Below are 27,083 nucleotides of genomic sequence, written 5' to 3'. Positions count from 1 at the left end.
CTGCAAAAGTAGTTTTTTCGAGTTGTAACCCTTTACTTCCGAACGATCGATATATACATATACATATATTACATTTTATGTCTGTTATATGACACTCAAGTAGAATATATTGTATGTAGTCTCGAGAGCTGATTTTAGTAATTCCGGTGAAATATTCCATATTTATTTGTTTTATAACTAAAATCATTTCTCCTGTGTTCCTTGAATAGTCTAGTTGGCGTTACGGCGTTATAGATGTTGTTAGAAGTTGTATTTTTAACAACTGATAATCAATCAAAACTGCACAAAATTATATACCCTTTAAACTCAACCCAACGAATCAATAGTTTGTGTAAATTAAAATAATATTTTTTTATAATCTACTTGGAAAGCCACCTCCCACCGTAATGGCTTCTGCAGTGATATATGAAGCATCATCTGATGCAAGAAATGCAACTACACCAGCAACTTCTTCAGGTCTTCCAATTCTAAAATAAATAAAGCGGTTAGTGAGTTAATTATCTAACTTATACATACACAGTAAAGAGAACACGAAATAAAAATAAAATACCTAATTTTGAATTATGCAAACTGTCAGAAGAAGGAAAATAGTTAAAGCATGAATCTTACTATTTTCTTTTAATTCTTAAACAGATTCTTCACCTAAACTATAACTAGTATCAAATTAAAAAACATGTACTCGGTTTCACTAACTTATTCCAAGGAGTGCTACCAAAGAAACAAAGTGAATTTAAATTTGTTGCTATGCACTAGGGTGTATTTGGCTGAATTCTAGTCAGTTTTCGTAAATATATATCTACAGAAAAGTTGCTATAAATTAAATTTTCTACCAAAATGTCACCTTTTAGAGTCCAAATTTTTTTGACAAAAATATATCCAAAAAACATCTAGAAAAAAAAAAAAACAAAGACACAGGCTATTTTTCTTTTATGTCCCATAACTTTAGTATGGGGCAAAAGAATTAAAAGTTGACAGTCCAAACATGGTCAAAACTAAATCAGCAAAATAATCAAGGACATCAAGATGCAGGTGTGTATGCATCTGAGATAGAAGCATTAGCTGAACAACTATAGTTTATTTTTATGAACGAGAGAGTAATTAGCATAATTTTAACTGGTAGCTCCGACCACTCCATGGGCGTGCTCAAGATTAATTGAAAAATTACTTTGAATAATTGTAAAAAATAAATGAATTATTTCAGTGTTATAAAGTGTTACGTGTATGTAAACAAAAGTGACCTCTTTTATCACACACTATATTAGAACTGACTGGCCTACATTAAAAAGAGTTTTAAAAAATTCACATTTTTTTTAATTTTTAAAAATTACAAAAGAGAAAAAGAGTTTTTAAAACCGTCTAAGGTATGTTAAATAGATGAATAAAAATATTAATATAAAACTTACAGCTACTTGTTACAAATCCAAATCAGATTCAGAAGATGAACTTTCAGAACCAAGATTTATAATAACTGGCTCGATCATTTTATCAGTAATATTGTCCAGCTTCCACATTTTTTCCTCTTCTTTAATAGTGTGATTTACTGCCTTTTCCCAGTTTTCAGGTTTTACATTATTTACGGCCTCCAAAAACAACTGTTTAACATCATGAATTTTAAAAGTGGTATTTTTGCTTGAAACTTCACTCTTTATCTGTGCCCATACCAGTTCAATCGGGTTTAATTCATAATGATATGGTGGGGATCTAAGTACTGTCATTCCACGATTTTTGGCAATTTCATCAATTTCGTATTTTTTAAATTTTTCATTATGAAGGGCACACAACGAATAAAGTTCCTTTCTTATAGATCCGGGATGGTACGTAATATTTTTTGAACTCAGCCAATTCTGCAAGTCTTTTTTTAACCACTTGGTTGTGGGCAGTCCTTCTATAAGTCTGGAGTGATAACTTGCATTATCCATTACTATTACACAGTTCTTAGGAAGAAGATCTATCATTTGTTCGAACCATTCTTGAAAGACATCAGCGTTCATGTCTTCATGGTAGTCACCGGTACGAGTTGATTCAAAAGTTAATAAACCACCTTCAACAAAACCGTCTGAACTGCCAATGTGTACTATTATCAGCCTGCGTCCCTTTCCTGATGGTGGGTTTAAACCAGTAGATAAGTTATTTACAAAAGCGTGCCTTTGACTTGTAACAGTTTTATCCTGCCAAAATTTATTTGGTGTATGACCCTTGTTGATCCATGTTTCATCAAGATAAAATATTTTTCTTTTTTGGTTTCTCATTTCCTTTATGGTTCTTAGAAAATGTCTTCTCCATATGACAATATCGCTTCTTTCTAATAAAATAGACTTTCTGGAATTCTTTTTCCAGCGGAAGCCTATTTCTTTTAAAAGTTTCCATAACGTACTTCGACTCATTTCTGGGTAATCCTTATCATCTCGAACTGAGACAAGAACTTTATCCAATGTTGGAAATTCTTGTCTAAAGAAGAATTCATGCACTTTCCGTCGAAGTCCTTCTTTAAAATGATATTCTATTTGAAATTTTGGTTTCCCTGGAGCATTACGTGGCATTTGAAAACTACCACATTTCTCTTCTTTAATAACTCTGTAAATCGTAGATTTCCCAACACCAAGTGTACTGCTAACTAACTCAACGGTCTCATCAACACTTTCACATAAACGTTTGTCTGTAAATGATTTAAAACAATTAAATATTAATGTTTTTTCATTAACTGTTAGAGGACCAATTTTTCGGCGTTTACACGGCACTTCCAAATTTTCCATAACATTAGTATACACAATAAACTGCACCTTGCAACTGAAGTACCTACTTTTAGTGAACTGTTAAGAATTTTGAATACGCCACTTGGACCTTCCTATATACAAAATGGAAAAACCCACTATCACATTTTCTGTGGAATAAATTTAGAAGGTAATTATCTAGTCAATTACTGTCGTAGATTCCTGGAATTAAAGAATTAAATGTTTGATTGTTGAAACCCTTACTTCGTGGAATGCACTCATTTCAGATAAAATAAAACGTTTTATTTTATCTAAAGAATTAAACTTTATTTTGCAAATAAGCAAAGAATTAAACTTTATTTTGCAAATAGATAAAATAAAACGTTTTATTTTATCTAAAGAATTAAACTTTATTTTGCAAATAGGTAGGTACTTACTAAACTTTTATTGGTTATATATAACCAATAAAAGGTTTTAAAAAAACCAAAATTTATTGGTTATATATAACCAATAAAATAAACATCTTACATTTCTTGCAAATTCATTAGTACCTGTTAACCTCCATCACTCCGACACTGGCAACCTTATTTAGGGATTAGTAACCCTCACAACTATTGTATTCTATTCTGCTTCAACCTTTATACCTGGTGGTCATACTCAATTTAAAATTGTTTTCCTATATGCTTCTGTAAACTTGTTGACAAATATCTGTTTTTCATTGAGTCACCCGTATTAACAGTTTAGGGATTTGCATACATAATTTATTGTTTTATTACTCTCTCATACATAAAAATACACTATAAAAGTGGCATACGTAGCGGAAAAAGTGACATTAGATTTGGCAAAGAAATGAACAATGGAAAAGTGGTGGCGACGATGAAACGCAATATTAGCAAATATTGCGTTTCATCGTCATATAACTGACCAAGCTAAACTATTATTAGAGGCAGGTAACTTTACGATCCCTCAAGAGGTAATGTCCAATTTAATATCGATGGACAAGACAGACAACAACAAACAGAAAAGAATGTTGAACTGCAAACTTAACTTGAAAAAAAGAGGTAAATTCCAATACAAAAGATGATACTATAATGGATATGATAAGTATGAAGTGGAGAAGACCTACTTTCGCTCAGCATAATGATTCAACGAAAAGTCAAGGACAATACACATAAACAGGTTACAGACAATACAATAATGTGATATATAGAAGAAACTTAAGAGGAGGATATAACAGAAACGTTTGGCCAATTAGAAGATAGTCAGGGAAAGTCAGAAAATCCACAGTTCGTATTTTGAACAACCAATACAAAAAAAATGCACAGTTTGAATTAAAATAATAAATGTAACAATAAAACACTGAAAACTTTGTTTTCAAAACTTTCACAAAATTTATTTTAAATTCTTATCACTACAGCTGTTTCGGCTGATTGCCTTTCTCAAGTGAGATGTGAAGAGTTATTTGAAAGAAGTGGTTTAAAGGTGGTTTAGTCAAAGATGACTCAAGTCATTTAAGACTAAACCACCAATTCTCATATATCCAGATTTCAGTAAATAATTCATCCTAATAACAGACAGCACCAAACGCGAGCTGCTTGGCAATTTTAAGACAAAATTATAATGGAACAGACTTACCAATAGCTTACGCATCGCGTAGCTTCAACAAAGGAAAACTTAAGAAATCCATATTAATAATAAAAGAATTACTCGTAGTTCATTGGGGGAAGCAATCATTTTAAATCATATTTATATGGAGTACTTGTGTAATTCTTTACACAAGTCTAAGTACTCTACTACTTGTGTAATTCCGAAGAAAGTCGTACACAACCTGTCAGATCTTTATCTTAGTAAAAATTTTCATCAGCTCATACAAAAAACAGGTTCTAATCGCGACATCTTGTGGCGTAAAAAATAGAGATACTTCAGTATCTCAGGTCACTTAGGGTACGACAGTAATAAAATAATCCCCTCAAAACTTAATTCTTTTTACATCGTAAATCTAAATTAATTTTCTATATCTAAAAATATTATAATAATTTACCTTTTGATAGAAGTCATCCTCCCAAAATACGGCTGGAGCTCTTTATCTTCTATTACAATGCTAGCAAATGATGTGTCGATTAGTCCAGGTACTACACAATTACAAGTAATATTATAAGACCCCAAAGGGAAGGCAGCTTGTTTAGTTAGCAGTATTAAACCTCCTTTGCTGATTGGGTAAGCGCCCATATTTTCTACTGGTGAATAGGATGCAAGAGATCCATTGTAAATAACTCTGCCGTATTTACTCTTCTTTAGGAGATGAAATACTTCTTTTGTTAACATAAAAGACGCCTTAAGATTTGTGTCTAATGTTTTATCCCAAGCATCTTCGGGACAATCTAGGATATTACCGATGAATGGATTTACACCTGCACTTTGGACTAAAATGTCTAGTCCTGAAATTAAAAATAACATTTTTATAACAGACAGACAGACAGACGTAAAATTAATATCGTTTGTTTTGTTCTAATACCTCGTAACCCACAAAAGTGGAAAATGGTTGGTTTTTTTGCAGATTGTTATAGTGTAAAGCTACATTCGCATATACAAAAAACTTATAAGCCATACTTCATTACTTCCGAATTTCGTTTAGTATTTCGGTGTAATTATTATTGTTGTGCATAGGCATAGCTACATCCGACCTTGCTTTAACAGACACTCTTGTTTTTCTAATATTTATATTGTATATATCCATTCGGAGTTAATACATAGTCCTTCGGACACATTTATCAAGGCAGCGTGTTATGGGGAACTTGAGGATAATTACATGATAGAGAATTTAATAAACTCTTCTCAAAAAGGTAAGAATGTAGTATTTAAACTCTCAATGTATGATGAATATAATACTGTTTTAAAACAAAGTAAAAACATATGACTTAGAAGAATAAATTTACCACTTAAGATTTTGTTATAAAAACACAGAAATAAACTCTATAAAAGAAAACAGAAAGCAGAAAACCTTGGATGACTCAAGAAATACTGGAAATCATGGAACAATGAAGAAAAATAGAAAATCCCAAATCCCAAAAACCCAAATAAGTACAGAAAAAAATATAAATTAATAAGGAACAAAATAAAAGGGGCTAAGGAAAAGTGGATGATGGAAACATGCATCGAAGTGGAAGAATTGAAGAAAAAGCATGATCATTATGATTTATATAAAAAAGTGAAAGAATTATCTGGATAATCCCGAACAAATACACCTAACTGATTAATGGACAAAAACAATAAACCTATTAATAACCCAATTGAAATAAAACAAGTATGGACTAAATATATTGAAGATCTTTTCATGGACACAAGAACGGAACCAACACAAATTAATAACGAGGAAGCTCCAATAATATTAAAATCTGAAGTCCAACATGCTATAAACAACTGAAAATCTGACAGAGCCCCTGGGCCAGATGAAGTTCATATCGAGCTGATTAAACTTATGGTCGAAGACAATTTAAGTGCAATAACTATACTCTTTAACAACATATACAAATTTGGTGAAATACCTACAGAATGGCTGCTATCGACCTTTGTTCCGCTACCAAAAACCAAGAACCCCAAACACTGTAATGACTATAGATTAATCAGCTTAATGTCACACTTCAGAAAGTGCGAAGCGGATATGGTTAATAGACAGTTTGGCTTTTCTAATGGCTTCGGAACAGTGGAAGCTCTGTATAGTTCATAACTCTTGCTCAAAAATGTCGAGACCACCAAAGGTTTTTTCGTTGCGTTTATAAATTATTCTCATGGAATGTCTAAAGAGAAAAGGACTCGACAAAAATGACGTTAACATAGTGATAAATCTCTATTGGAACCAACAGGCTGCGGTAACATTAGATGGAAATAACACGGATGAGCAACAGATAAGTAGAGGAGTGAGACAGGGCTGTGTACGTTCACCATTACTATTTAATATATATTCCGAAGAGTTATTTATGCAGTCACTTGAAAACTGTACAGAAGGGGTCAAGATAAATGATGAAAATATAAATAACATCCGTTATGCTGACGATACAATCATTATCGCTGAAAGTGAGACAGACCTGCAGACGTTACCAAACACAATTTGTGATACTGGGAAACAGTTTGGTTTAACAATAAACATAAAAAAACAAAAACCATAGTTATCAGTAAGAGGGCCAAAGTCATTACAAGGGTCCAGATCAAAAAATGAAGATATTGAGCAAGTGGACAAAATGAAATACTTAGGAGTCTGGATTCTGGTTCTCTGTCTCTTCCCATTCTGTGCAACACCATTTCGTTCGTAATATGATCGGTCCATGGTATCTTCAAAATTCTCCTAAAAAGCCAGATCTCAAAAGCTTCCAGTTTTCTCATTAAGTCAACATTAACAGTCCAGGCTTCGACGCCATATAGAAGAATAGAGTGGATATAACATTTTACCATCCGATATCGGATTTGCAGATTGAGTCTTTGGTTACTCAGAAATTTCCTCATTTTCACAAAGGCTGATCTTGATTGCTCTATTCTTTAAGATATTGTTGGGGGTTACTAGATGACGAATAGATGAAAAAGTACTCTTATTTTTAACTTGCTTTTTTTTAAATAATAATTTATGGTCACAATTGGATTTTTTCTTTATTTTTTTCCTTAAGTTTTTTCCCTTATATTTCACATGAACAATATTTATAAAAAATTTTTATATCAATTATTATTATTATATATATTTTCCGGTTTTTTAAATTAAAATTAATAAGTAATTTACGGAGATATTGGCAAAAAAGCAATGTTTTTGCAGTAATTTATAAATTTTATTAATTTTTCTATTAACAAGATAAAATGTTATTAATACATTTGAACATCGAGGAATTACAGTCTTTTAAATTAGTGCGAAATTTCCCTCCGATCGGTGAAATAGTTTAAAAGTGATTTAATTTATTTATCCCTTAGGCTAAATATTTAAACTATTGAACTTGCTTCATTAATGATGTTAGACACATTTCGCAAATTTCATAGGATTTTTTAAGACTTAAACTATCTCAGAAGTTAAATTCATATTGCGTTTTCATCGAAATTATCCGCAAAATAAACGTTTGAGAAATGGGTATGTTTTTTACTTATAAACAATTGTAATAACTTCTATATTTTTAAAGCCACAGGCTTGTACGTACAACCATTGGACAGGTGTTAAAAAAACTCACATTTAAAAAAAAGACCAATAGGGATTATTTTTAAAGAAATCATATCCCCATTGTTTATAAACAATAACAAGTAAAATTTGCACAACGTTTGAATGAAAATCTAAACTTTATATTGAAACTTATAGCTATAAAATTCATTTAATTTTTCGAAACTTACAGCCTTTCGAAACGAGGGTACTTTCGAAAGATCGACATAGGAAAGTGGAGGGGATAACTGTTTCAGCTCTGTTTTTTTTTTCGAGACCGAAACTTCAAATTGAAAAACGTAGAAAAAATTTACATTACCTCGGCAGCTCTTCATTGCAGCTAGAAACCTCTTTTTTTTAATCTGAGGTAGCTCGTCGAAATATGAATAACTACATAGTTTTCACTGGCCGGGAAATATGGGAAACCTCGAAAAATTGAGTTCATTTGAAATTCTCCATAAAAACTTTTTTTTTAAATTTTGCTGAAATAGTCTGTCGCAGTATTTATAATGATGACATAATTTTTACCTCCAGGAAAGCTCGGAAAATCCCCTGAAATTTAATTACCTGAAAATTACCTGAAATTTAATTTATAAAATATATAAGTATTATTACATCATTGATATAAAATGAAAAAAAACATGTTGATGTTATCATTAGTAATACTGCTACAGACTATTCCAGCGAAATTAAAAAAAAAGTAAGTTTTTACAGTGAATTTCAAACGAACTCAATTTTTCCGAGATTTCCCATATTTCCCGGCCAGTGAAAACTATGTAGTTATTCGTATTTCGACGAGCTACTCCAGATTAAAAAAAAAAACTTCTAGCTGCAATGGAAGACGAGATGATGTAAATTTTTCCTACTTGTCTCAATTTAAAGTTCCCATTTTGAAAAACAAAAAAAACAGAGCTGTAACAGTTGTCCCTTCCACTTTCCTATGTCGCTCTTTCGAAAGCACCTTCGTTTCTAAGTGCTGTAAGTTTCGAAAAATTGGATGAATTTTGCATGAATTGGATGATAAGTTTCAATATTAAGTTTAGATTTTTATTCAAACGTTGTGCAAATTTTACTTCTTAATGTTTAAAAACAATGTAGATATGATTTTTTTAAAAATTGTCCTTCACTTCGTTCCTATTAGTCATAGAAGGTTTTTTTTTAAATGTGAGTTTTTTTAACAGCTATCCAATGGTTGTACGTACAAGTCTGTAGTTGAAAAATATAGAAGTTATTACAATTGTTTATAAGTAAAAAACATATCCCTTTTTCAAACTTTTATTTTGTAAATAATTTCAATGAAAACGCAATGTGCATTTAACTTCTGAGATAGTTTAAGTCTTAAAGAATCCTATGAAATTTGCTTAATATATCTAGCGTCATTAATAGAGCAAGTTTAATAGTTTTAATATTTAGCCTCAGGGATAAATAAATTTAATTACTTTTAAAGTATTTGACCGATCCGGAACTAATTTCGCACAAATTTAAAAGACAGTAATTCCTCGATGATCATATGTATTAATAACATTTTATTTTGTTAATCAAAAAAATAATAAAATTTATAAATTGGTGCCAAAAAACTGCTTTTTTTGCAAATATCTCCGTGTATTATATATCAATTTTAATTTAAAAAGCGGGATAATAAAGATATTCTTGATATAAAAAAAAATGATATAAATATTGTTTATGTAAAATATAAGGGACAAAAGTTATAGACAAAAAATCAAATTGTGACCATAAATTATTGTTAAACGCAAGATAACAAAAAAATAGTACTTTTTCATCTATTCATCATCTAGTAACCCCCACCTATGCCTTAAAAGCTTCAGATATCTGCGAAAAATTTTGCCGTGAAATCGATGATTTTTGCATAACCGGATTGGGCTAATGGATTTAAAAGCCATTAAAGTCTGCCCGTTCGTCATAGCTAGTGCAATTTTTATAAAACAAAATTATTATGCCACAACTTTACTATGTATGATTTAGTCATCATAGTAATTGTTTTTGGTGTACAAAGGTCGAAGCAGACATGACTGCTTTTACTTTCGCAACTTGTATAATACAGTATTTGTCCGTGCACTGTCATAATGTAGTGGGTAGCTGTCAATGTTCTGGGTTGTCATTATTTCGGCATGTCTCCTACCGAATTACGTAAATTCTAAAATAAATTCCAGTCTGGCATGCCATTTTTTGTCGAATAGCATTGCTAAACGATTTTTCTGTCAAAGAATTCTCCAAGACATTGCTGGCTATTAATATTGGCCGTATTCCTGTCGACGAGTAAAATGATTAATTTTGATTTTTCCAAATTTCTACCATTTCGTCTGAACGAATTACGAGCTTAATATTAAAGTGTTCTAGAACAATATCCATAAGTACAAAAATCACAATTAGTTGCGTGAAGAAATAATACCTTTAACTACGGGCTACGGTGTATACAGTACACCATGCGTGTTAAGTTGGTTGCCGTTTCTTAAAACTATTTTCTGCTTTTACGGCGCTAAACGTAACCTATCAGTATAGTATCAACCATTGTCTGTTACCGTGGATACGTGATTTTTGATCGAATAGTTGAATTATGATAAAAAATATCAAAGTGAGTTCCCGAACGGTGCCTTCAGTACACCACGCACATAGTTATGTAAGTAAATTTAACGAATGTTAAACTTTAAATTACCTGCAAACGAGTTATTTTCTGTGTAGTAAATGTTACATTGTACTTTTTATACAAAAATTTGAAATAAAAACTTAGGAGAAATATTTTTTATAGGGATCGAGTGCGTGTTAGAAACCCTAAAAGTCTCACACAAGATGAGCTTAGAGCTATGGCTGAAGCATTGTTCGAAGAAGAACCTAAGGAAGAATTTAGGGGAGAAGAGGATGCTAGTATTGCTAGTTCGTCAGAAAAAGAAAAAGAAATTACGGAAAACAACGATTATAACACTGAGTAGGAGATCTAACTAAATGATAAAGAGTCTTCTAATTCAGATAACGAGAGCGATGGTGAGAGTTTAGAAAGCGATGAAGATGAGTATTTTATAGCAAAAGATAAACAAACAAAGTGGTATAAATATTCAGTGGTGAGCAAATGTAGCAAAACTTCCAGCAAAAATATTGTAAAAATACTTCCTGGGCCAAAGCTGAGTGCTAGAGATATTACCAGTGAGAGAAGTGCTATCGAAAAAGGTTTTAGTGACGACTTTATTGAAAATATAGTTGAGTGTACAAACTTAAAAATTGCAAATATGCGAATAAAGTATAACCGGCCGAGACGGGCTAAAGACACAACAAAAACAGAAATTTTGGCATTTATCGGACTACTACTTCTTGCAGGAACTAAAAAGCAAAATCATACACATTTTCTTGAATTGTGGACTAAAGACAAAACCGACTCAGAAATATTTAGAGCGTGCATAAGTGCTGATCGATTTTTATTTTTGCTTGCTGCTCTAAGTAATAATGGTTGGCACACCAAAGAAAAATAAACGGGAGCTGCCGTTGTAGTTCCTACCACATAAAGAAAGAGAAGTTGGATCGTCTCTTTTCGAATTTCAAAAAGAGGTAACTATAGTGTCATATGTCCCTGCAAAAAATAAAGCTGTGCCTTTGATATCAACCATGCATAATGATTTTGCAGTAGATCCGGAGAAAAAAAAGCCAAATATAATTTTAGATTATAATTCTCACAAAGGAGGTGTCGACACAGTAGATCAAATGTGCGGTACATACTCGGTATCAAGGAGAACGCAAAGGTGGCCAATGGTTATATTTTTTCAGCTCCTAAACATCGCAAGAATTAACAGCCAAATCCTATATAATGCTGCAAATATAAACAATCCTCAAAAATATAGAAGGATCTTTTTAAAGGAATTATCTTTATCTTGGTTGAGACCACACCTTTCAGAACGAGCTGAAATACAGAGTTTGCCCTTAGATTTAACCCTCCATCCCACGGGTGGGTTCCATCAGTACAAGTATAAAAGAAATTTGCTTCATTTTTTCAATTTTTTTTTTGTATTTTTTTCCTTAGACTCGGTGTACCTTTGAATAGTACTGAATAGTACACATAATTTGGTAAAATTGTATGAATCCCTTCAATCGCTACATGCAAAAGTATCCTGACGGACCCCACCCGTTTTGTGCTAAGGCTTGGCTAATAATGCAGCTATAAATGCATTTATTATATACTAAGATCCAATAATACGAATGCGGAATTTCGGTCTTCTCGTCTATTGTTTCTGAAGTCTTTAGAAATTGCGTTAGTCCAGAAAAATATGAAAATAAGAGCGCTAAATATGCGTATACCGAGAACATCACGGTTACTTGCTGCAAAATTTTCTGGAATTGAGCAAACGACGAGGGATGTCCCAGCCCCAGGAAAACGGGGATGGTGTAAGTATTGTAAAAAAAGAAAAACTAGGTATTTTTGCCAATTGTGCAAAAATTGGTTATGTGTGGAACATATAAAAGCATGTTGTGCCGATTGTGTAGAAATAAAATTAACAATATATTGAAACGTCAATAAACGTATTTTAACCTTTAATTGTGGCTTATTCCCATTTAAATATAAATTAATTTAAAATGCCACAAGAAAATAGCTTCAGAACAAAATTAACATTATTTAATCCCCTCTATTATCTGTTTCTGATTTTAATTTTGGATATTTAGTTTTTACTTGTATTACTGTAAATATATAGAATAATAATATTGTCTTTTTTTATATTTTTCTTTTGTATTTTGCTGTTCATGACTTTTTTAGTAAACTCTTGTAAAAAAGTAAAGGTGTTAGTTATTTCGCAGTAAACTATACCAATACATATTAATACACATATTACATGTACATTTAGGTAGTTCAACGTTACATCAGTAAGTTTCCTTAAAAATATTTAAAAAAAAATTGATTGAGAAAAACCATGTTTAAAATTTGGTTCTGATAGACCCCACCCGTGGATTTGTGTCACAAAAAAGTCATCCGTGGAAAGGAGGGTTAAAACTATTCCTGAAGAAATATAAAGCTACTGTAGTGGAACCAGAAGAAGAAGAACTACCAACAAAAATACAAAGAAGGTGCTATCTCTGCGGAAGGCGTAAAAATAGAGTGACAACCATTTCGTGTCAGACATGCAGGAGAATGGTTTGCAAAGAACATTCCACCATTATTTGTCCTAAGTGTATTAACTCAAATAACCAGGAAGAAGACGAAAGTGAATAAAGACTCGTATGTGTTTATTTTTCTACCTAGTTAAAAATTTAAAAATTTTCGCATATTTTTTTAGGTTGGTGTTTAAATATGTATTAAATTACTGTTCTCGTTTTTTCTGACTGGTTTACCATTTTGAATTATTTTTTGGTTTTATATAATAACTCATTATTGATTAAACACAAGTTGTGCAATTTAATATAGTTCTAATTATTAAAGAAATATTTTGTTTCTGTAGCTATTTGTAACTGGTGTATAGAGTACACCGCGCCCGTATTTGAGGTTCATGGTTGGGCGCCCGTAGTTAAAGGTTAAGCAGCAAGGAACACAACATATATATTGTACAGTTATTCTACTGCATTTATAGTTTTATTTATTTTTTTTAATTTAATTTTTAATTTTAAAGTATATACATTGAACTTATTGGTTCATAATATTGCTTAAATAAATAGTATCTATGAACTTACCACCAAGTCTTTCTGCTTCTTTTAGCAGTAATTTTCTTTGCACTGAATCTCCAACATGACAAGTGACACCTGTCACTAATAAACCTTTGTCGTTAAGTTTTTCGACGCTATTTTTAACGTTTTCCTCTTTTCTGCTAGATATAATAACTCTTGCTCCTTCTTGTGCTAATCTTTCTGCTATAGCTAAGCCTATCCCTTTTGTTGATCCTGTTACGAGGGCAATTCTATCAACTAAGCGATTTCTAGTTACCATTTTCGCTATAGCCTGAAATATTTTTTATATAGATTACTTCATTTAAAAGTAGATTCATAACTATTGTGGGTTTTTGTAAATCCAAATAATTAATGGATATGGAATCAAATTTTAGGAATTTTGTTCTGCAACTATTTTATACTATAAAATAAAACAGACTTGTGATGAGTACGGATTAAAACTCAACATTAAGAAAACTAAATATATGATAGTTAGCAAACAAAATTATATACATGATGTCGGTATAAAAGTCGAAGATGCCACATTGGACAGAGTAGAGAAACTCGTGTAAAAATTACAAGGCCGAATAGAACAAGCCCGAGCTGTCTTTGTAAAAATGAGAAACGTACTTTGCAGTCACGATCTTAGCATTAACCTTAGAGTTCGAATGACATCTTGCTACATCGTTCCTGTCCTGCTGTATGGAGTGGACGCGTGGACTCTAACTGAGACTATCCTTAGACCCTTGACAGCCTTTGAGATGTGGGTATACAGACGACTACTGAAAATAAGCTGGGTCGACAGAGTTAGAAATGAGGTGGTCCTTAGACGGCTGAACCAAACAACACAACTGGTCAATATAATAAAGAAACGCAAGCTGAAATACTTCGGTCACAGTATGAGATACCCTGAAAAATATAATCTTTTACATCTGATCATTCAGGGAAAGATCCAAGGTAATCGTGGTCCTGGTAAAAGAAGAACATCATGGCTGAAAAATCTAAGGCAATGGTATGGAAAATCAACTACATCGTTATTTAGAGCTGCTGTCAATAAAGTCACGATAGCGAATATGGTAGCCAACATGATATCCAACGATCGATAACGGTCATGAAATTAGAAGAAGAAGAAGAACTATTTTTTGTGGTTTGTTCAACATTGAATATTTAATTTTGTTTAAAATAAATCACATTAATTTATTCTAGAAAGATTGTATAAGGTTGTTTCAGCGAGTGAAGGTAAAGGGAGATACTGGATTTCATCAAAATTAAAAAACTACAATACCTGTGTCATATAATACGTGATGACAAATATGAATTCCTAAAACTAAGAATGCAGGAAAAGGATTCAAAGAAAGCGCAGCATAGGTAGAAGAAGAACAACTTACAAATAGCACTAGATGACATAGAAGAATGGAGTTTAAAATGGAAAATCGCTATAAACTCCGAAAAGACACAGGCTATACTTTTCAAAAAGAGGCACCAACAACCAGAAGAACAGGTAACTGTGCAAGACAATCCCATCGAGTGGAAAAGTGAAGCAAAATACCTCGGAGTAATCATGGACAAAGGCTTAACATTTAGCAAACATGTAGAAGCTACAGTACAAAAAGCCAACATGGCAAGAGCATCAATAAGAGGCCTAGCAGGAAGAAAAAGCAAACTTAGATTGAAAACAAAAATAAGATTAATAAATAGTATAATTCTTCCTATACTAACATATGCATCTCTCGCATGGGGACACATATGCAATACATCAAAAAAGAAAATACAAGCGGCACATAACAACAGCCTAAGAGAAGCAGTCAACGTACCGAGATACGTAGCAGAAAGATTCTTCTTTAGAGAACTACAACCAATCAGAGTGACCGACACAATGAAAGAAAAAGCTAGGACAAAGTTCGGAAAGATAGAGAACCACCCCAACCACATATTGCGAGAGATATTGAGGTACGACGCTTTCCACAGATGGAAGCACAAAAGACCCAAACAACAAATAGTAGAATAAAATCATAATACTAGAGAGAAAATCAACAATTACACCAGAGAGAAAACAAAACACCAGAGAGAAAACACTTCAAAAAACAACAACAACGCACAATGAAGATAGTTCGTAGCTCATAACCCTCGTGGACAATCGCAACGTACAGCGTGGACCCAGTAAATTTTATGTAGATAATTTATTATATAAATATGCACTAATTCTGATTTTATGTTTCAGGCATCCTACAAAAAAAAAATCCAAAAAACAACAAAAAACGGCTTCGGCTACCAAAAAAAAATCAAAAAACTACTAACAAAAACCGGCGCAAGCCACAAAAAATATTAACAAAAACCACTAAAAACTCGGGCATGTAGGGCCCAACCCCTTGAGCACCAAGTCGCCGAACTGAGCCTAGCTCAGAGCGGAGACTTGAGGCCCAAGTAAGCAATTTTAGTTCGCGGATAAGCCACATTAAGATAACAGGAATATAGCGAAAATGCGCTGTCCTGAGTTTTGAATTCGGTTAGGAAACCATGTTGGGGTTCTATTACCCAGGATCTCCACATGAAGAGCATTTGGCTGATAGTTGTGCCCCTATTGCGCATCAGAGTGCTATAGGGGGAAAGGGATGGTCTGGAGCATTGGAGATCGGTGGAGTGACTCCTGTATTTACTCGAGTTAATACACCTCACTCCAATGAATTGTTACACCCGAACGTAATTCTTAGGGGTGAACATTTCTCACAGGCTGGGTTTAATTAAATTGCTTGCTTGCTTGAGAAGAAGAATGTCTTGGCTGAGAAACCTAAGAGAATGATTTGGATGCAGCTCAACTGAACTCTTTCGGGCTGTAGTGTCAAAAGTTAGAATAGCAGTGATGATTGCCAACCTTTGTCGCGGAGATGGCAAAGAAAGATTATAACAAAGAATAAGCTGCCTAGAATTAAAAAGTTAAATTAACCCTAAAATATTTTCAATATATATATATATATATATATATATATATATATATATATATATATATATATATACTATATATTTAAAATATTTAATAACATATTTAAAAAAAAATCACTGACTATTATTGCGACCAAGGTACAATATATACCAAAAGAATTAATACAATCTTTTTGTAGACAAAGGATATTTTTCCGGATTAATTTTCTTAATATGAAACTAGGGGAAGAAAAGCAAAAAAAAATAAAGGCTTCCAATGAAATGTTATTAATAAAAATTTTTAAACTGTGTCATCCTAATTTTTTAAATGATACCTTCATTCAGAATGTTCCTCAAGTGAGGAGAAAAAACAATTGTAATTAATTAAAATCTATATATATATATATATATATATATATATATATATATATATGGGTGTGTGTGTATGTCTGTGTGTATGTATAGGGTAGAGAATTTATGCACTTAGAGATTAGTATTAAACTGATGTCTCTACTTACCATGCTTATATAAAATTTGTTACCCTTAAAGTGACGTTATTAAATAAAATCATACTCGTCTAATTCATATCAAATTAAAAAAAAATTATATTTATACCTGCGTTAAGTAATTTATGGTATTAAATAATTACGTAAATAAACTATGTAATAACATAAACAACTATTTAATGAGGATAAATTAAACTTAAAAACTTTCTGTGAAAAACTTGCTGACTTTTATCAAGGGTATATTATTTTTAGTAGTAGAGTTTATTATCTAAACAGGATTTGGCACAAAGGTTTTAGATTTTTGGTCTATCCTCAAAGTAGACTTTGTTTATCCCAGCTTTAGTTTTTCTTTTTATTTACTTTAATATTGCTTCCCTATTTTTAGATTTGATGATCTTTATTTAACTTAAGTTCGATGTTTTGTTTCTTATCTTTCTTATCACTCTGTATTTCGATCCTTCTTCTGTTCTTCAATCAGCTGATCTGTCGCTTTTATCATACTACTATTGATATATTGCCATTGCCCATCTATATCTAATAGATTTTTTATCTTTTTTTTAATTCTACTTTTACTAAATTTTTATATTCTGTCAGATTTGTTTCGCTATCCAGTTTACTTTAGTCCCATTACAGTATATATATATATATATATATATATATATATATATATATATATATATATATATATATAGAAAAGAAATTTAATCTTTGCAGATTAGTTAAATAGTAAACTCTTAAATATTGGGGAAATCTGCAAGAAAGACTCTAATGAGTATCAATTGTTTCGGCGAACTTTTTCGCCAAAGAGAATTAATTTGGCTTCTTCAGGGCTGAAAGAGAATAAATTATAATTAGCTACCATATATTATCTATTAAAACAATATTGATCTTACCGTAACTTAGAATTGTAGAGTTAGAATATTAAAAAACTTTGCTAGTAACATAGTGGTGTTTTTTGTTACTATGTGCAAAAAAAAGTTTTTTATAAGGTTTGAAATGTATGGTAGCTTTGAACTTGACACGTAAAGACTTACCCAAGGTTAATCGAAAAACCCAATGTAACTACATTTTAAAGGAGGTAATTCTTTGAATTGTCGGCAATAACTAAATTTTTGATTTTCAGACAGTTAAAAGTGAGGTTCTGTTTGAGCCAGAACGCAAGCGCTGACAACTTCATTAGTTTGTATGAATCTTTATGTCGTTAAGGCTCATTGGTAAGAAACGAATGAATTTAAATCCCAGTAAAGGGAAATATTATTTTGATTTTCTTTATTTAATTATATTATATTGTTCATGTACTATTGAATCTTATTGAGATGTATCTAAGAAAAGCAAGGGAATGTTATATATTTTTGTTAATGAAAATTAATTATAAAGGTATGTTAGTTGTTAATGGATATATCAGTCAAGTTAGTTATCTGTGATATAGTATTGTTCTTGGTATCTGATTTAAGTAACAGGTGGTATATATCGCTTAGATTCTTGATGTCACTCTTAACATTATTGGAGAAATCGTTAAGGAAAATATAAGACATTTCAATGAACTCTCTTTTAGATTTATTGTTCTCACGGTAGAGAATTGTGGTGTTAGTATAGTCCATGAGATGACCAGTGGAATGGACATGTTTGGCTAATGCACAACGGTCAGGGTGAAGTCAAGAATCACTTTTGTGTAGTGTAATACGTGATTTCAATAATTGAGATGTTTGACCGATGTAGGAATTGTTGCAAGAGAGACATGGAATGTTGTAGACAATATTACTAAGCCTATCTATGGGAGTCTTATCTTTTATCTTAGAATAAAGATTATTAATTGTTAGGGCTGATCTACAAGCCACATTAAGTTTAATGTTGTTATTATTATTGCCAAAGCTATTTTCAACACTTTTTAGAATCCTTGTTAACCCCGGAGTGATATCTCTGAAATATGGTAATGAAAAATATTTGTTTATAGGAGTATCCGAGACTGGGTTCCCACTTAAGACATCAGGATCAGCATTGTTAGTCGCGAAGGAAGGTGAAATATCTTCGTCATGGGTAGTATTAAACAAAATCTTATTAATTAATGGTGTTGGATAAGCGTTTGAAATAAAAAGTTTCTGTAGTGTAGGATTTGTAGGTTTTTTGTATGAAATGAAGGATCTGATAGTTTTGTTACTCTATTTTTCATCTGTTTGATTAAGTTGACTTTGGTAGAATTATTATGGTATGAGTTGTAGTTAAGGTATCTACCAGAATGGGTCGGTTTTTGATACCAATCTATTTTGATGTTGTTGGTTTCCCTGATCATCCTTATGTCGAGAAAGGGGACGGACCAATTACCATCTTCCCTCTCTATAGTGAACTGGATGTAGGGGTCATAACCATTAAAAGTATCTAATAGTTCATCTACCTTGTCATTGGGTATAGCCAAAATGATATCATCAACATATTTTTTAATAAATGGAATATTAAAGGATGGTAAAGGAATGACTTGTGTATTAGACTCAGTCATTCCTTTACTGTCCCGTGTTAAAATCAAGAATGAAACCTAATATTTAGAGTCTCTCTAACATACCACAGGTATCGCAATTGCAGACAAATACTAATTAAACTTATTCATCATCAGCTTTACACAATTTCCCTCAAAACATCAAGCAATTGTCTTTAGAGCTTTAGAAAATACTCGACTGCAAGATTACCTAATTCCTTTAGGTAACCTAATTCACCCCAAAAATATAATATTTTCCTCCTGACTATCCAATAATCGGATTTGCATGTACCTTGCAAACAAACAAATCGTGGTCGAATTCATGCAAAACCATGGCCAAATAGAAATCCAAAACAATATTGTACAAGCTAAAGACTACTTTCACCAGTGGAACGTATTGTTTTTTTAAACATATATCTAACAGTACTACACAGTCTGTTAGTTGGTTATCTACAAAATATGGAACTTAATATGGTCTTTCTTGTCACTTTTCTAAAAATCAGTTCCACTCTTCCTGAATATAATCATATTTTGAGTTTTAGAAGACAAATATACGTCAGTCCGAATAATATCTCCGTACCCGACTTATTCACCTTCGATAATACAACACATCCAGTATTCTAATCTCAAGAAACTATAACCTGTTATAACTGCAAAAAGTCTGGACATATCGCCACCAACTGGCCGGATAAACTGGAATCAACTTCTTCTTCGCGTGCCATATCAGAATTATCCGACGTTGGCGATCACCATTGCAAACGCTTCTCGATCTTCTGCACTATAAAATAATTGTCCCACATTTAATATCCTAGTCCATTTACGAATGTTGCTCAACTAACAACTTCTGGAATTAACAATAAATTTAACTGATTCCAATAACAGTCAACCTCCTACTCCTTCCTCCCTTGTCACCATGCCTTAACCTGCAACAACATCTATATCAAACGAACAAATTTACGACCAAGAAAATCTAGCAAATAATCTGAGTAATCCTAACCTTGATAATAGCCAAGGAGAAGTTATCACCATGAAAAGCTGCAAAGTAATTAATATCGATTTTCAGCCGAAATATCAGCAAATGATTTTTCAACGAGAAACGAGCAAAAGCAACGAGAAGCATACATGAATAAAATCAACAAAATCGTATGAACTTGAGCCTGCCAATGATTTTATCCAAAATCAATTATCCACATTTGTTCTCAATTTTGACTAATTAAATCTACTTCTAAGGCCTCTGGGGATTAGGTCATATGCTAACTAAAATTTATCCGCAATTAAAAGAAAGATCAACCAAACTTTATATCATCTTTTTAAGAAAGAAAATCATCCGACCCTTGGATAACGACATCCCTGAATCCGAGAGCGAGTCATCTCAGATTATCCCGCAAATTTATATTTTTCGCATATAACATAAATGACTAAACTACTGCAATGAAATATAAATGGATTTTTCCATCGACTTCCAACTTTACAAAAACTATTTTCTAAATTATATACCGAAATAATATTCAATAGTCTCCAAGAAACAAATTTAAACCCTCAAAAAAACTATAATTCCAAATATTTTAACATTTTTAGAAAAGATAGAGTACATGACAGTAATTTCTCTCAGGTGGAGTTATGACACTTGTCAAAAATCTTTGGTTGCAATTGTTTTTCCTGATAATAGTATCATTGATAGTTATAGAGATTACCGCTCTCGTTTCAATTTTTATATGTAACATTTACCTTCCATCTAGTTCCTCAGCTACATATGAAGATTGAAAAAGCCTTATCGAACAGATACCCTCTCCTCGAATTATCGTAGGTGATTTTAACGGTCATAACTTTATTTGGGGTTCTAAGCGTACTAATCACTAAGGAAAACTTCCAGAAAAGGTAATGCAGGATATTCAATTTAATTTTCTAATTGATGTGTCACCTACACGATTTAACATCTGCACTAGAGAATCCTCCGTGATAGATTCAAGTTTCTGTGATCCAGCTCTAGCTTCACGTCCCTCTTGGACTGTTCTCGAGTATACTTATGGTAGCGACCATCACCCTATTACAATTGAGAATCTCTCAGGTCAGCCTTGCCCAATATCTTTTTTGTCAAATGGAATATACATTCGGCTAAGTTGACCTATTGTGAAAATTTTATAGATAAGGCTTTGGAGAGTCTCATACTGAATGATAATATAAACGATTCTTTAGGTACTTTTAATAGTGTTATCTTACAAAGTGCGGAGCTGTTCATCGGCAAAACAACGATCATTAAAAATCATGTTTCTGTGCCTTGGTGTAATTCGGAGTATAACGAAGCAGTATGTGCCAGCAGAACAGCTTTTAATAGATTTAAGAAGCATAAAATACTCAAACACCCAAAAATAAAATTAACTACAAAAAAATAAAGGCTAGAGTTTAACAAATCAAACAAAAAAAATCCAGTTGGGTCCAATATGTCTCTAGCATTAACAGCTCCACTCCTGTATGTATGGAAGAAAATACGTAAAATTTCTGGTATAAAGGAGTCATCCCCAGTATCTAGTCTCAAAATAAATAATCAAATTGTCATTTCTCCACTTGAAATTGTTAACACATTAGCTAAAAACTACAGATTCTCTGTAGTTTTAGGTGGAGATGCCGTGTATTGAACTGGTTATAGTTTCAAGCAGCTATTGAGTTCTGCATGGTATCTGGTATGCCACTGAAATTGTCATCTCATGTGTGGTAAACCACGAGGCTTCAAAAAGTTTCAGCCAACAAAGGGGAACAAGAAAAATTTATTTATTCGAAAAAACTAAAATGAGAAACTTTGTATTAGTTGCAAAATAAATCATGAATTGAATATTAGGTTATGTAAAAAAAAAGAAATAAAATAAATTATCAAAAAATAAAACACTCTGAATGTTGATAAAATAATAAATATAAAAAAATTAATTCACCCCATAGAAAAGATTTAACTATGTAAAGAAATTTAGGTAGAGAACCGTGTTATTAGGTTTTATATTTAAAAAATATAAAAAAATCGTAATTTTGTAGTTCACCTTGTATACAAATATTTGTCAATAATTTCTGTTAATTGAACTTAATTTAAAAAGTAGAAAAGTTGTTTACGTTAAAAATGAATACTTATTTACATATTCCTTCTTGATATACAGTGCGTTTATTTGAAAACCAATTTCTAATAAAAATGGTTACAACTCGTTAAATACCTACAGAAAACGAATAAACGAATTAAACCAAAAAATATGAGCATTAAATCTGAGATATTTCTCGTTCATTAACCCTCTACTTCTACTGCATGTTTTAGATAAAAAAATTTTTTTTTTGCAAAATTTTAAATTTTGTTATTATAAAGAAGTATATTTACCAAATAATTTACTACAATTTTCTACTAATTAAGAATATAAAAGATAAGCCATATATGGCTTCCTATGCAATAAACCTAAAATGTACCAAAATAGACAGGTCTAAATATGGCTTCTTATGCACTTAAACTAGTTATTGTTTTTAGGAGTGAAATTTTACGAAACAATTTCTATTTTTGTTTAAACATAAAAGTACGTTACATTTAGTACATCTAACAAAAGATTTAAATTTACAGTCATTATAACACAACAATCTTGTATCGTTCGACTGGGGAAAGTGGCCAATGGCGTCTATACGAACTTCATTGCTTGAATAATCTTGACGCCAAGTAAGCCGATTTTTGGATTTGGGAGTTTCTGCTTTAGTTATGGAACTGCATGGTGAATTAACATTTGATAATGTTCGACTCCTTTTCTTTGGCAAACTATTCTTGCCCACCTTTTATAAATATTCTGCAATATATTGTTTGAAGTCAAATAATGGCATATAATATACACTCTTTTGGGGTCACAGGATTCATGCATTTGCAATGCACATGTCCAACAGGTGAAAAAATATATTCTTGTACCATTTTTTTGAACGTTACTGAATCCTATAGAGCCCTAGCATGGAATCCAATAGATCAACTCCTCCCATATGCTTGTTATAAACATCTATTAATTTGGGACAAGGAATTTCACGATGTTCTTTGGCTTCTGGAAAATAGCGCTCTCTGGAAGTAATAGGAAAACTACCTACGTATGTTGAGAGCATGATAACTAGTTTGTTGTCGTGCCAACAAACACAAGAGATTTCTACTCAATCTATAACAGCAGTTTTCTCTACCATAGTAGCTCGACCATGTTTTTTTAACTCTTTTGGTGTAGGCATTTGGTAGTTTGCTACTGTGTTAATTCTGCGGTGGGATTGTACTAGTTAGTTTGGCTTTTATATTTCCACTTGCTCCAAGATCTGGAGCACCATCAGGTATAACATTACTTTGTTTCCAGCATATATATCAAAATCGTAGCTGAATCCTGAAACTCCACTAAGTACCAAATTTTTGAATCCCCTATTCTTGGGTGTCTTAGAATTACATTGTTTTAGTTTGTGTCTTGTTTTAGTAGATATGATTTGTTCATCAATAGAGAGATACTCTTCTTTAGGAACCAATAATAATAATTGTTCACGTATGTTCTCTACGAGAGGTCTTATTTTAGAAAGTTTATCGTGACCAGCTCGTATAAACTTATTGTTGTCATTAAAATGTAAACATTTTTTAATCTCTTTCCATCAATTACAGCTCATAGTTTCGTATACAAATCGTTGGCCTAAACGCGAGTTTCAGTAGAGTCTACTAGAAGGTAATTTTAAAATTGACATAAATACGATGATTCCAATAAATTGTTCAATTTCATACATCGTAATGTTGCCGGGTTTGTTGACGTTATCTTGCACTGATTTTAAATTTGACTCATTAACTATTAACTCCAATAAGTCGTCATTAAATAGAAATTTATAAAAGTCTATAGCACTCTCCAATCTCTGCATGCATTCTGGACATTCAGATTCTCCCAAGAAAGCATAATCACTTTCATAATAATTCTTCAATTTTGATTCCTTCCATAATATTTTCTCGTTCTTGTTTTTAGATGTAGATATTGATTTATTTTTGTCTGCTGGTTTGAGTCCTATTGAGGTAGTTGCCCTTACATCGTCAACTTCTGATTTGGCATCAGATGTCTCTATGTCAGAATAATCAGTTCCAGATACTACTACAAACTGAAGACGTTGTTTTGTAGACGAAGAAGGTAAATATTCTTCGTCTGAATCAGTATAAGCATCGTCGCTTAACCCTCCGTCACTGGAAATAGTGTTAACATATTTACAACAGCGACAAAACCTTTGGGGATCCATTTCTGAAAACAAAAAATAATATCTACATAAATTACTCTTCAAATGCATACAAAGCCATATATGGCTTCTCTGACAAACCCAAGTAAATAATCATTAAATATCATCTAAAGTACACACCAAACAAAAACAAAAACAAACACCAATTAGACATGAAATAATAAAAAAATTGATTACTTACTTGTAAAACGCCGATGTTTGAAGATAAATTTTTCACTTGTTCTAAAAAATCGCAATGCACAGCACGTTGTAACTAAAATGATTAGGTTGACTTGTCTAGCAGAGTTGCCAGATTTTAAAAATATATAGAGGTTTCCAAACAAATGTACGTTTCACTTTATGTTATGTCTGCGTATGTGCTGAACTTTAAACTTACAAAAAAAATAGTAAACTACCTAATCCATTTATGATTTTCCATACGATAGAGAGTTAATACTAAGCGCAATTCATATTTAAATAGTCCTCATCCTCTGAATCATCTCCTATTTGATTTATCACTGGTTCTACATCTTCCTGAAAATTGTAAACTGCAAACATTTCTTCTTCCACTTTCTTGACTTGGTTCACATAATAATGCCACTTCTTTTTAGATACGCATTCTAAAGCTTCTTTCAGAGTAAGCTTCTTTTATCAACCGTTCTACCGTTTTTTCTTTGAAACGGACGTTGTTTGAAGACACATACCTTTTCCCTTAACGCCACACCATCTCATTTGGATTCAGCTCGCAATAGTAGTCTCGCGGCAGTCTCAAAATCTTAACGCAATATTTTTTCGCAATTTTCCTCAAAGAAAATGTTTTTCGTAGTAATTATTCGAAGGAAATATTCTTTTCGATTAGTTAGTCTTTGATTTGCCTTTTGTTCCACGCGTCCTATAGATCTCCGTCCATTATTTCGTAGTGGTAATCAGCTGTTCCCTTTTTGACCAAGAAAGTTATTTCAGTTCAAGCCACAAAACCAGTTTCTCTTCCAGCATGAAGAAGCACAAACCAAGGACCTCTTTGGGTTGGAGCTTTCAGTCAGACTAATCGGTATAAACAAGATTTACGTTATCCTTCTTTCTCAATTTTTTTATTTGTCTGACGTACTTGTGTCTCTAGGATATGATATCTTTTCTTTACGTCATTATCGAATCTCGACCTCTTTTACCACATTCAAAGCCCATGTCATTTAGTAGCCTATGATATGTAGTTTTTGAAAAAGCTAGTAGGTCATCATTATCCTTTACTCTGGTTATTATGCTGTCGACGGTTGGTGGTATGTTTTCCAAAAAAAATCATGGACAATTTTTCTTGTTCGAGATTTCACTCCCTCATTGTAAGTATTTTCACGTGAGTTGGACTGGAAACAGTTTTTCTTCCTTTTTTGTACCGGTTTCAGTTCGCCTTGCTGGGCCTCTTCGCGGATGTCATAAATTTTGTAAAAACTCACACCGCACATTTTCAAAACGTTTTCCATAATAATAGTCAAGCTGTCATCATTTTTTAAGTTCAGATGAAAGTTTAATATATTTAACACCACACGTTTTACTTGCACACTCAAGACTCATACCCTGTTTGAAATTCATGACAGATACTGGCAACGGCTCCATGATGTAGGTATTTTCATCAGCTTGCAAAAATTAAATAAAACTGAGCTTTCATAGTTTTTGCCAACAAGTTTTTGGTCTAACGGTTAGTACCTAAATCGACAAATCGACAAAGAGACTTTTTGCTTCGCGTGGACGATGGGAATAAAAACTGATTCGCTTCTCCTAATGACTTTAAAATGATCTTTATTGCCCAAAGAATACTTTTTTTATAGAATTTTTCTTCATGTTATTGTTTGATTCGACAGTGTAACTCTCTTATTTATACATCGATGATTGAATCATGCTTTAGTTGAAACAATAATGATAGTCTTTTATACAATCGTAGAGAATTGTTATGTGCGCGTATATTCCAGTGCTATGATTCTTAAATCCGGTCCTGATGCACTGCTCGGGCAAACCGGCAACGTTGTCGGCCGTTCTCCCGTAAGAAATACATTTCCTACCTTACCTGCACTGCATTCTAACTGCGGTGTCTACTATAGGGCACAAATTTTTGCTGGTTTAAACTCTCATTGTACAAATGAGCTCACGTCCTACCGTACGCTCTTCATCAATTAAAAAAGAATAATTTAATAATTATTTATGCAGCAAGGGCGTTATTAACAACACACACTTCCGTACTCGTTAGTAATACTTTAAAAGAACAAATTATGAGCAAATGTCCATTATTTCAACAAAAATACGATTAAGTAGTAGGTACGAGTAATAGTAATACGAGACGAAATGATTATTCACTAGATTTTGAGGTTAGGTGGTAGATTTTTGTTTTGCAGAATGCATCCAACCCACTTGGTCATCACTTGGTCAAAAGATAAATGAATAGCGGCAGGCGA

General features: G+C 32.2%; 1 protein-coding gene across 1 annotated transcript; it reads right to left on the bottom strand.

The window, feature by feature from the left end:
- Positions 1-271: 271 nt before the first annotated feature.
- Positions 272-24,663, bottom strand: LOC140449082 (dehydrogenase/reductase SDR family member 4-like). The gene is made up of 4 exons (XM_072542225.1): positions 24,136-24,663; positions 13,546-13,810; positions 4,753-5,149; positions 272-467 (listed from the first exon to the last, which is right to left on the bottom strand). Exons 1-4 carry the CDS (start codon positions 24,661-24,663, stop codon positions 353-355), a joined length of 1,305 nt encoding a protein of 434 aa, XP_072398326.1. The 3' UTR covers positions 272-352.
- Positions 24,664-27,083: the final 2,420 nt, after the last annotated feature.

This window comes from Diabrotica undecimpunctata, chromosome 8 (genome assembly GCF_040954645.1).
Source record: "Diabrotica undecimpunctata isolate CICGRU chromosome 8, icDiaUnde3, whole genome shotgun sequence".
Classification (NCBI taxonomy): Eukaryota; Metazoa; Arthropoda; class Insecta; order Coleoptera; family Chrysomelidae; genus Diabrotica; species Diabrotica undecimpunctata.
The sequence above is the reverse complement of the archived record's forward strand: the minus strand, read 5'-3'. Positions and strand labels throughout refer to the sequence as shown.